Source organism: Myotis daubentonii, chromosome 3, assembly GCF_963259705.1.
Source record: "Myotis daubentonii chromosome 3, mMyoDau2.1, whole genome shotgun sequence".
Taxonomy (NCBI): Eukaryota; Metazoa; Chordata; class Mammalia; order Chiroptera; family Vespertilionidae; genus Myotis; species Myotis daubentonii.
In genome coordinates, this window is record NC_081842.1 from 147165950 (window position 1) to 147178895 (window position 12946).

The 12946-nt window shown below is 37.5% G+C and overlaps 1 protein-coding gene across 13 annotated transcripts in view; it reads left to right on the forward strand.

Annotated features, from left to right (window-relative positions):
* ARHGAP29 (Rho GTPase activating protein 29) overlaps positions 1-12946 on the forward strand; it is an 85765-nt gene that overhangs the window by 51147 nt on the left and 21672 nt on the right. For 10 of the 13 annotated variants that reach the window (XM_059688772.1, XM_059688779.1, XM_059688775.1 and 7 more), the window contains 6 exons: positions 27-164; positions 1049-1113; positions 1579-1689; positions 1785-1865; positions 2295-2483; positions 3360-3497. In XM_059688772.1, the coding sequence (XP_059544755.1) occupies positions 27-164; positions 1049-1113; positions 1579-1689; positions 1785-1865; positions 2295-2483; positions 3360-3497 (722 nt within the window). The remainder of the gene's footprint in view (positions 1-26; positions 165-1048; positions 1114-1578; positions 1690-1784; positions 1866-2294; positions 2484-3359; positions 3498-12946) is intronic. The other 3 variants (XM_059688777.1, XM_059688783.1, XM_059688784.1) reach the window with 1 other exon arrangement.

Genomic DNA, 12946 nt, shown 5'->3' on the forward strand with positions numbered 1-12946 from the left:
GCTTATCTTAATATTTTTATTTTCAGTACATTTTTCTCCTGCAGAACTAGACAGCATGCTGTTAAAGAACACTGACTGTGTAGAACTGGCTTTGTCATATGCGAAAACATGGTCAAAATATACCAAGAACATAGTGTCATGGGTTGAAAAAAAGCTTAACTTGGGTAAGTGGTCCTTTGGGGCATCTGATTAAATTTGAAGTGTAAGAACTAAATTGTTTGCAATTCATTTGCTACAGACTATGAGTAATATGATTCCAAATTAGTAGCTGTTTCATTGTAGTAAATAAAATCATTGTCAATTTTCTCTTCTTGAAATAAGAAAGACTCTTCCTACAATAAATGTACTTAGCAAACATTACTGTAGGGCAACCACTACATCTCAGGACACAAAAGACAAATAGTATACTGTGTTTGCCTTTAAGAAATTTATACTTTTGTGGGTAAAAGAAATGCAATTATCAATATGATATGGCAAAAGGAGATAAAACCAACAATAGATGTATGAACAGAAGGCAGTGGAAACATATAAGGAGCATCTTAATAGCTAATGTTTTCCCAGTGTTTATGGTTGACAAAATGCTTTTACATCCATTATTTTATTTAGTCCTTACCAAAACCCTGTGAAATAGGCAGGATAAGAATTGTTATCCTCATTTTACAGCTGAGACAAACAAGATAGGCAATTTGCTTAAAGTTAAGAGTGCAGATTTGCCTAAGATCACGTAATAGTAACTGGAATAGTATGCTAGCATTTACCCAAAACCTGTGAGAATGCCCTTCAGAATCACCTGATTAGTCTTATGAAAGGACAATATATATACAGGCGTAGGTCCCATTCCCCAGAGAGTTAAGGTCTAAGCAAGTGAGTTTGAAGGTTTCCCAGTTAATTTTGACAAACACTTCGGATGAAGAATCACAGCATCATATCATGATGTGAACTATTATTTCTGATCACTTTTTAATTGGGGAATCACAAAAATTTTGGAGTGTGGGAGGGGGATAAATAATTTTTTTAAATCTTCTGATGCTTTCTTTGACCTTTTCAGAATTGGAGTCCTCTAGAAATATTGTTAAGTTGGCAGAGGCAACTAGAACTAACTTTGGACTACAGGTAAGTTTTCAGTGAACTACTAGGGTTCTATACCAAGAGATTATGGTAGCTCATAGTCTCTTGATATAGAAGAGATTATTCAGATGAGCTCCTCCTGATAGTGCCTTGCAAAATCAGAAAATGTCATAGTTCATATAGGAAAGAACTTAAATGGTAAACTTTTTGTTAACAGAATAAAATCCTTTTAAATTGACTTGGATACTCATTATGAAAAAAAAAAACACCTAGGAAATTCACAATTTTATACGAATGTTATCTTAGCTACTAATTTTGCTAGTTTTATAATTAATTATCATTAATTTTCTTCAATATTTTTCCCATAGTCATATTTACAACTAGATATTTTTCTTTAAAATAAAGTCTACACTTAAAATTTCTCTTTTTGAAGAATAGTGGGGTGGGGGAGGGTCTGGAGCACTAGTGCAATTTCTATTGGAAAAATTACTTTCCATTTTTAAATTCTAGGAGTTTATGCCACTGCAGTCTCTGTTTACCAATGCTCTTCTTAATGATATAGAGAGCAGTCACCTTTTACAGCAAACAATTGCAGCTCTCCAAGCCAACAAATTTGTGCAGGTAAAAATTTATATCTACAATACACATATTTAAAAATAACAGCATACCTTTAGAAAACAGCTTTTTTTCTTTCTTTTTTAAAAATACCTTGACAGCCTCTACTTGGGAGAAAAAATGAAATGGAAAAACAAAGGAAAGAAATGAAAGAACTTTGGAAACAGGAACAAAATAAATTGGTTAGTATTTTAATGGCGTTTTATCTACCTATTTGTGAATATTTAAATCATCTATAGTAGCCCACCTGGTGTGGCTCAGTGGTTGAGTGTCCACCCATGAACCAGGAGGTCACTGTTCAATTCCTGGTCAGGGCACATGCCCAAATTGTGGGCTTGATCTCCAATAGGGGTTGCGCAGAAGGCAGCCAATCGATGATTCTCATCATTGATGTTTCTATCTCTTCCTTTTAAATATTTATTTTTAAATTAATTAAAAACATATTTAAAAAATCATCTGCAGTATATAAGCAACACCCTGAGAAGGTGCATATCTTACTGTATAGTTTTTCTGAGTTCTGTATTAACTGTCTTGCTGAATATGCTAAAGAAACCTATAACTTCGGGTTTCTTTCTTATTCTCTATTTAATGCTCTTTTTTTTTCTGTATAGCTTGAAACAGAAACTGCTCTTAAAAAGGCAAAATTGTTATGCACACAACGTCAAGATGAGTATGAAAAAGCAAAATCTTCCATGTTTCGTGCAGAAGAGGAGCATCAGTGTGCAAGCGGTGGATTAGTGAAAAATCTTAATAAGCAGCTAGAAAAAAAGCGAAGACTAGAAGAGGAGGCTCTTCAAAAAGTAATAATTTTTGTTGTTGTTATTTGCAAGTTGAATTAGCAATAATCTGTTAAAGCTTTGGTTCTCAAACTTCAGCATGCATCAGGATCACCTGAAAGACTTCTTAAAAAGACTGCTAGGCCTCACTCCCAGAGTTTCTGATTCAGTGGGTCTAGACTCGAGTTTGCCTCAGACAACTTGCATTTGTAATAAAGTGTCCAGGTGATGCTGCTACTGGTGGGATCCACACTTTGAAAACCACTCTGCTAAAAGACTTTTGCTTATCTTTTGAATTTTGGGGTTTGTTTGTGAAAGAAGTATCTTAGAGAAAGCAGTAGTTTAATATTTTTGACATGATTCTTTATGAATGTATATGTGTATTAATCTCAATACCTGATAACAAGGCTAGGCTGAAGCTTTGTCTTTATGAAATATAATTTGATAAATTCTGTAAGAAGATTAAATAGACAATGGTAAATGTAAGTAGAAAAGGCTGTTAAGTAGAATTGGACATTTATTTTATAGGCAAACAATATACTAATTGTAAATTGTACTTGACTATTCATTGATATTAAGTTCCCTTGAATCACTGACCAAAACAAATTATCTTTAAAAATATGCTATTTAAAACATAAAATATCAGAATTTTATACATAAAGGCTTTTAATTATTATTATTACTATTTAAATTTATCTTTGTTGTTGAATGTATTACAGATGTTCCCTTTGTTATTTTTTTCCCATTGACCCTCTCTTCTCTGCACCCGCCCCTCCCAAGCCTTCGCCATACTGTTTATTATCTGTTATTTAAACTGAGCTTTCCTGCAGTAGTATTGGTTTTAAATAAAATATAGATTCTGAGGATTAGTGTTATTTTTTTTCTGTGTTACTCCTGAAGGTAGAAGAAGCAAATGAACTCTATAAAGTTTGTATGACAAATGTTGAAGAAAGACGAAATGATGTAGAAAATACTAAGAGAGAAATTTTGGCACAACTCCGGAAACTTGTTTTCCAGTGTGATCTTACCCTTAAAGCTGTAAGTAATTTCTTCAGTACTTTGACGGCAGGAGGGGGAAAAATTATCTGCAGAAGGGAGAGAGAGATGCTTGATGTGTCATGATAAAATTAAATCCAATGATTCTTATGGGATTTAATGTCTACAGTTAATGGAACATTTAGTTTTAAAATTGGCTAAGTTTTTAATAGCGGTTTGAGTTACATTTTTTTATCTGGTTCCCCATACCCTCACCTCATGAGTAGATGATTTGTTTAATTAAAACTGATGTCTGAGACTTTGAAATTGCCTTTATGCCACTGTTTATTTTAGCTTGGTTGACAAAATGGATTTGACCCCTGAAACTTCTATCACACTGTGAGGTGTGTTTTTCAAAAATGGAGTAAAATAAATATTAAAATTGAGCCCAGTGATTTATTTGAAAACAAAATAATCCTGCCCTTAAGTGTTTTCGTTTGCCTCTTTAAACTTGTTTTTGTAAAAAAAAAAAAAATGTTAAAAAACCCACCTTTTTTGGGGGGGTTGTACATTTTACAAATTTTCTCATATGCATAAATTTGTATAACCACCCACTGTGACAATTAGGATTCAGAACAATTCCACCACTTTAGAAAATTTCCTCACACTGCCTCTTTGTAGTCAAATTCTCCACTCACCCCTAACCCTAGGCAAATACTGATGTGTCCTCCATCTTTCTAGTTTGGTCTTTTCCAGAGTTTTGTATAAATGGAATCATTAGTATGTTACCTTTGGAGACTACCTTCTTGTACTCAACATAATACCTTTGAGATTCATCAACGTTATGCATGTATTAATAGTTCATATCTTCTTATTTCAAAGTAGTATTCCATTATATGAATGTGTATCCATTCACCAATTGGACATTTGTGTTGTTTCCAGTTTGGAGTGATTATGAATAGAGCTACTATGAATATTTGTTTATAGGTTTTTGTGTTAATGTAAGTTTTCATATTTCTAGGGTAAATACCTAAGAGTGAGATTACTGAGTGGTATGATAAATGTCTGTTTCACTTTATAAGAAATTGCCAAAATGGTTTCCAGGGAAGCCATAATATTTTTCATTCTAACTAGTAATGTATGAGAGTTTTAGCTATTCTGTACCCGTAACTACATTTATTAGTTGTTTTTATATTTTAGCTGTTCTAATAAGTGTGTAGAGGTAGCTGTTTTTTAACTTGTGTTTCCATTATGACTAATGATATTGAGCATCTTTTCAAGGGCTTATATGCAATCTGTATTTTAACTGTGTTTTAAAAATTAAGTTGTTTTCTTAATGTTGAGCTTGCATATAGTATCTTAAAGTCTCCTCTTTATTCTTTTGGCAGTATCTTTTATAGAGCAAAATATTGGTGGAATCTAATTTATCAGTTTCTTCTTTCATGTGTCATGCTTTGGTATCACCTCATCCAAGGTCACAAAGATTTCTGTATTTTCTACTAAAAGTTAATTTAGTTAATTTTTTATCTAAGGTGTGAAGTGTAAGTTGAGGTTTGCTTTTTTGCATATGGATGTTTTATTAAAATTATATCCAGCAGATTTTAATTTATGGAGGTGACTGAATGCTGACTTGTAGTGGTCAGTGTTGTTGAAAGATGGGGACATGCTTTGCTACACAGGGCCACAGGAGAAATACCAGGTATGGTCAAGCAGGGTGGGAGTGAGGGGAAAGCTGAATCCAGACCCTTAATTGAAGGTTCCAAGGAAAAGGCAATATAAGGCAGGTTAAGCAATATAGGATTGGCTATTTTGAATAATTCTAGTGGGCTTTAAGGTATAGGGATGGTCTCCAGTTGTTTGATATCAGGCCCTGGGATGATATATGGCATGGGAAAATATTGCTCTGGTGAGTGAGAGATGATGAGGTAGTTGGAATTGCATATGAAAGATGTGCTCCCAGGCTAAGAATTGGCTAGCCCTTGGAGGAGCAGTCACTCCCCTGCCAGCAAGCTTTTTGAAATGTCAAAATAACGTCATAAAATAAAGAACATGATTAATACAGGTGTCAACTTGTTCTAATACCATTTGTTGAAAACATTGTGTCATCTCCATTGAATTGACTTTGCATCATTGTCAGAAATCAGCTGACCACATTTTTGTAGGTCTTCTGGAGTCTCTATTTTGTTTCATGGATGAGTGTGTCTGACCTTTTGCCAAAAATCTCCTGTGTTGATTACTGTTGTTTCATAGCAAGTCTTAAGATCAGGTAGTGTGTTATCCAACTTTATTCTTTTTCAGAATTGTTTTGAGCATTTAAGAGCCTTTGACTTCTATTTTCTGGAAGAGATTGTGTAGAACTGGTGTTTCTTTAAATGTTTGGTGGCAAAAAAAAAAAAAATGTTTGGCATTCCCTGGTGAAAGCATTTGGGCTTTGAGTTTTCATTTTCAGACAATTTTTTCTGTGTATTCAGTTTCTTTGGTATATGCCTAATTGATTTAATTATTTATTTTTGGTTGAATTTTTGGTAGTTTGTAGCTTTCATGGAACTGGTCTCATTCATCTAAGTTGTCAAATTTGTGTGCATGGAGTTGTTCATAGTATTCTCTTACCCTTTTAATGTTTGTGGTGATATTCTCTTTTCAATCCTGGTAATTTGCGCCTTCTTTCTCTCTCTTTGGTTATTCTGGCTAGAGGTTTATAAATGTTCTTTTCAAAGAAACAGCTTTTGATTTCATTAGTTTTTCTTTTTTTGTTTTTTAAATGTATTTCTACTTGATTTGGGTTTATTTTGATTTTTTTAAATTTTTTTTCTAAAGTTTACTTTATTTTTTGCATCATCTTTTATCCCCCCTATATTCTTCTCTACCTCCACCCACTATCCTACTTGCCCTTACAATTACCACACTGATGCTTTTTTAAAAAATTATTTAAAGGTAGAAGCTTAGCTTGTTCATCTAGACCTCCCTGCTTTTTAAACACACGTATTTAATGATTTAAATTTCCCTCTAAGCACTGCTTTTCTACATCTCACAAATTTTGAATTATGTGTTTTTATTTTTGTGCAGTTAAGAATGTTTTTTAATTTCCCTTGAGACTTTATCTTTGACCTGTAGAAGTTTATTGTTTAATTTCCTTTTCTAGCTATCTTTCAGATACTGATTTCTAGTTTAATTCTGTTATGGTGGGAGGAATACTGAGTATGAGTTCAGTTCTTTTAAATTTGTCATGGTTTGTTTTATGATTCTGTCTTGGTGAATGTTCCAAGTGTGCACTTGATGAAAACAATGTTTATTTTGCTGTTTTGGCTAGAGAGTTCAATAAATGTCAATAAATTCCTGTCGGTTTATTGTGTTATTTATTTCTTCTATGCCCTTGATTTACTTCTATGAATTACTGAGAAAGGAGTTTTAAAGTTTTTTGAAATATTGCATATTTTTAGTTCTACCCATTTTTGCTTTATATATTTTGAAACTCTGTTAGATACTTACACATTAATAACTTATATACTAGTATTCTTGGTGAATTGATTCTTTTAACCTTATGAAATATTTTTTTATCCTGGTAATTTTCCTTCCATTTTAGTGTACTTTATTTTAATATTGATATGGCTATTTCAGTTTTCTCGTGCCTTATTTTTAGCATGGTTTATCTTTTTCCATCTTTTTATTTTTAACTTGATCATTATATTTAAAGTGAATTCCTTATATATCATATATCATATAGTTGCCTTGACTTTTTTTTTATTTTATTTATTTTTTTATATATTTTATTGATTTTTTTACGGAGAGGAAGGGAGAGGGATAGAGAGTTAGAAACATCAATGAAAGAGAAACATCGATCAGCTGCCTCCTGCACATCTCCTACTGGGGATGTGCCCACAACCAAGGTACATGCCCTTGACCGGAATCGAGCCTGGGACCTTTCAGTCCGCAGGCTGATGCTCTATCCACTGAGCCAAACCAGTTAGGGCTATTTTATTTTTAAAGAATAGTTTATTGATTTTTAGAGAGAGAGGAAGAGAGAGGGAGTGATATCGATGTGAGAGGGAAACATCCATCGATTGCCTCCTCATGTCACCTACCAGAGATTGATTCCGAAACCCGGGCTTCTGCTATGACCTGGAATCAAACTGGTAATCTTTTGGTACATGGGACAACACCCAAGCAACTGAACGACACTGGCTGGGGCTGTCTTGACTTTTTAAAAACCTGTTTTGACAAATCTCTTTTTAAGAGAGTGTTTAGATAATTTATATTTAATTGTAAATATATTTTAACATTTAGGTCTATTTCATTACTGGTTTTCTGTGTATATCTTATAAGTACCGCGCACTAACCGATTGTGCCACTGGAGCTCCTTCTGTGTATATCTTATGTTTCCCTTTATTTGCCTTTAGCTGCTTATTTTAATTTACTTAACTTACATTTTTATCTATTTAATTTTCTTAATATAGGGATCAGCTAAAGTAGGTTTACAGTTGTGAATATGTAAGTTTATTTTATTCATTTATTAATTATTGTATGATTTATATGTACTATGTAGACCTACTTTTGCCTAATCCTGTATAGATTTAATCTATTTTATTCTCTATTATAATTATACTAGAGGCCCAGTGCACAAAAATTTGTGCACTGGGGGGGGGGGGGGTCCCTCAGTCCTGCCTGTGCCCTCTCACAGTCTGGGAACCCTCGGGAGATAACGACCTGCTGGCTTAGGACTGCTCCCGGGTGGCAGAGGGCAGGCCCAATACCTAGGTGCAACCCCTGGTCGGGCTCAGAGCAGGGCCGATTGGGGAGTTGGGGCACCGCCCCCTGTCATGCTCAGGGTAGGGCCGATTGGAGGGTTGGGGCGCCGCCCCCTGTCACACTCAAAGCAGGGTCGATGGGGAGGTTGTTGCGGCACCACCCCCTGTCACACACAGAGCAGGGCCAATCAGGGGGTTGGGGCGCTGCCCCCGTCACTCACAAAGCAGGGCCCATCGTGGGGGTTGGGGCTCCGTACCCTGTCACTCACAGAGCAGGGCCGATCAGGTGGTTGAGGAGCTCCCCTCTGTCACTCACAGAGCAGGGCCGATAGGGGAGTTGGTGCACCGCCCCCTGTCACGCACAGAGCAGGGCGGATCAGGGGGTTGGGGTGCCACCACTGTCACACTCAGGGCAGGGCCGATGGGGAGGTTATGGCTCTACCCCGTCAAACACAGAGCAGGGCCCGTGGGGGGGAGAGTTGGGGCGCCTTTCCCTGTCACGAACAGAGCAGGGCGGATAGGGAGGTTGTGGCCCTGCCCCCTGTCACACACAGAGCCACAGGGCGATCAGGGGGTTTGGGCGCTGTCCCCTGTCACGCTGATCCTGGTGCCAGGAGGCCTCGTGGCTCCGCTGATCCCAGTGCTGGGAGGCATATTACCCTTTTACTATATTGGATAGAGGCCTGGTGCACGGGTTGGGGCCGGCTGGTTTGCCCTGAAGGGTGTCCTGGATCAGGGTGGGGGTCCCGCTTGGGTGCCTGGCCAGCCTGGGTGAGGGGCTGATGGCTGTTTGCAGCTGGTCACACCCCCTTCATGGTGGGGGTCCCCACTGGGGTACCTGGCCAGTCTGGGTGAGGGGCTGAGGGCTGTTTTCAGGCTGGGGGGTGACTGAAGCTCTCAACTGCTCCTTTTTTTCTTTTTTTGGTTTTATTCTGGGCCAGCTTTAGCTCTGAGGCTTGGCTCCAGCTCTGAGGCCTCGGTTGCTGAAAGCACGTATCTGGTTTGTTTGGGTTCTATAATTGAAACACTGTTTCAACTCCAGCTCTGAGATCCTGGCTGGCTGAAAGCAGGTTTCTGGGGTTTTGTTTAGCTTCTATATTTGTAACAATGTTTCAGACTGTAAGCTCAGAGGCCGGCAGCGGCAGGCGGGGAACGTTGGCTTCCTCCGTCACTGAAGCAAGCAAGCCTCCTGTTCGCTTCAAGCTGCCTGGCTGCCGGCCACCATCTTGGCTGGCAGTTAATTTGCATATCACCCTGATTAGCCAATGGGAAGGGTAGCGGAGGTATGGCTAATTACCATGTTTCTCTTTTATTAGATAGGATTTTAATTTATATAATATTCTTTTTTTTAATATATTTTATTGATTTTTTACAGAGAGGAAGGGAGTGGGATAGAGAGTCAGAAACATCGATGAGAGAGAAACATCAGTCAGCTGCCTCCCGCACTCCCCCTACTGGGGATGTGCCCGCAACCAAGGTACATGCCCTTGACCAGAATCTAACCTGGGACCCTGGAGTCCGCAGGCCGATGCTCTGTCCACTGAGCCAAACCGGTTAGGGCTATCTAATATTCTTATCCACCTTTTAATTTATCTGTTATCTGCATTTTTATTTATTTGTTGTTGTTTTTTTACTGTATTTCTTTGTATAGTTTTTTTTTAATGTTTGCACAAAGGATATACAGGGTGGGGCAAAAGTAGGTTTATAGTTGTGAGTACACAAAACACATAGTTTATTCTTGTATTATTATTCATTAATTATTGTATTATTTTCCAAATGAATAACTGTAAACGTACTTTTATCCCACTCTGTAGTGTGTATATTCCTTTTGTAACCAGAATCTGTCTTTTGAAAAAGATTTCCCACGTTATTCATATGCATATTAACTTTTTTAAAGCACTTGTTTAGAGAGGTTATAAATAACTTGATCAAGGTCACCCAGCACACAAGTTGCAACAGCAGTTCTCAACCTGTGGGTTGAGACTCCTTTGGCGGTGGAACGACCCTTTCACATGGGTCGCCTAAGACCATCCTGCATATCAGATATTTACATTACGATTCATAACAGTAGCAACATTACAGTTATGAAGTAGCAACGAAAATAATTTTATGGTTGGGTCACAACATGAAGAACTGTATTTAAAGGGCCAGAAGGTTGAGAACCACTGCAGAGCCTATGCTCTTAAATCCTGTGCTGTCTTGCTGAATTATTATTTAGTCTGGGTTTGAGTAACTCCAAAATTAGTATGATGTTTATATTGAGCCAAAAAAAAATCTGTTTCCTGTGGACCTTTGAAGTCATACTATACTAATGTAACCCTTTTCCACAGACAACATTTTAAATATTTAAAGATAATTATCTTCCTTCTCTGGTTTTTTTTTCATATTAAATATCCCAAAATCTGATTACTTTTTTCCATATCACATGGTTTTAAATTCTCCCATGAGCTGCAATCTTGTTTGTCTACATTCCTCTTAAAAAGTGATGCTACTTGGTAATGCAATTATGATTTTCTTTAATTTGATGTTATGTGAACAAGAAAGAGGTTGACTAATTTTGTATGTAATATGTCTGTATTTATAAATACCTACTAGTCATATAAAAGAAAGGTAAAACAGATACCTGCTCTCAAGGAGTTTAGAATTAACATATACTGAAAAATTGGAAAGCAATATATATCAGTGTATGAAGTAAACTTTAAAGTTCAAGTTTCCTAAACTTGAACAAATTCCCAAACTCATGAAAATCACTACAATATGTAATGTATAAGGACAGTTTACATAGAGGTTCTGTATGTGTATTTGTGAATAAAATTTCTTATTGTTTATTGTTTTTTGAACCAGTTTAATCAATCAGTGTTACTGGTTCTGAATGGCATTATTCACGTTTATTTATTTCATTTTATTGTTTAGGCATTATTCACATTTAAATATAAGCAAATACTAAATCCAACAACATTTCTTGATTATAGATATTATCTTTCTCCGACGTACGTTTTCTTCTCTTCCATCAAAAAAATTGATATTTTTGGTGACTTGTTTTTCAACACCACCTCCCAAATTGTTTTTAAAAATATATGTTTCCATTCTAGGATATATCATTGCATATGTATTGCAGAAAAAACAAAATCATTTGAGATAGAAAGATGATAGACAATCAGGTTCACTCACTATATTAAGGAACATACACAATCAGATTCATATCCCAGAAAAATAGATATATTATGGTCATTAAGGATTATGCTTGAATATTCAAAATTGTCTTGAATTTTAAAGCATTGAAGTATGTGGGATGTAGATCATAATTAGTTTCTAAGTGAGAGGAAGGCGAAGTGTGCAAGATAGTCACTAAAGACCTAATCAAATCATTGGGCTTTGAAGAATGGGAAAAATTAGAACAAGAGTGTTTTGAGGTTTTTTTTTAGAACGTTCAAGAAAACTATCATTTAAAAAAATTGTAGATATGAAATATATTGAACAAAAATTAATTTTTATATTATTGCTCATTTAAGTGGGAGAAATTTTTCCCATTGATTTGATTAGGTCCCATTGATTTGAAATTATGGAAAATTGTAGTTCATCAGCTGTCAGAAAAATTTACAGTAATTCTTGTGCCCACACAGTAATAAAAATTAGATGTAGATGACAAAAGCTGGGCATAGAATTGGAAGTCCTGTGTGCTTGAGTGAGCAATACCAGAAAACATACAAAATTACAATATGACCTGAACTAATAACACTTCCTATTACTCTTTATTTGCTCATTTCCCCAAATATGGACACTGCTAACTATTGGGAACCTAGAAGAAAGGGACTAAGTCCCTGATTCATAAAACACAGTGAGGGACAAAAAGGTCTAAAGGGGCATGATGGTTTTTTAGGTACCTGTGGGCCACTTCAGTTAAGATGCCTATCAAGTCCTGGAGGAACTCCCACCTGGAGACTTCACTTTAGCATTTCTGTTAAGTATGGGAGAAGGCTGAATAATTTAGGGAAGATATATTTAAGATTGGGCTACCTATATATATTATTGCTTAAGTCTTTTATTATTAACTAGGGCCCAGTGCACGAATTCATGCACCTTGAAAGGAACTGTGGCCTGCGGTAGGCACAGGGACGGGTCTTGGCCCATCCTCCACACCCTTGCCCGGCCCCTCCTGCTGTAGCCCCTGGTCCCCTCTCTGCTGGCAGCCGCGCTCCTGCCACCACCACTCCCACGCGCTGACGGCACCAGCTCCACTCGCATCAGCTGACGGCGTGGAGCGATTGGGGCTGGTGCCAGCAGCGGGTGCGAGCGGGGCTGGCACTGTCAGCAGGTGCGAGTGGTGGCTGCTGCCCCGATCACCCCTCAGGAGCAGGGGGAGGTGGAGAAGTCTCAGAGGTGATCGGGGCCGGCAGCCACCATTTGCACCCGCTGACAGCGCCAAGCGATCGGGACTGGTGCCACGTGCGAGTGGAGGCTCCAGTGCCGGCAGCAGGTGTGAGCGCTGGGTGGGACTGTGGCGTGTGGGAGCAAAGAATTTTCAGTAACCACCAGAGGCTCACCTCGATGACAGCGACTGGCGCCCGCCTTGGTCTGGTGCCCCCACTCATCTGATCCATCATCCCACCGCATCCGTTACCTGCCATGTTCTGCACTCTGCTGCCTGCTATGTTCTGCACGCACCCCTTAGTGGTCAGTGCACATCATAGCGACCGGTTGTTCAGTTGTTCCACTGTTTGGTCTATTTGCATATTAGGGTTTTATATATGTAGATTCTCAGAGACA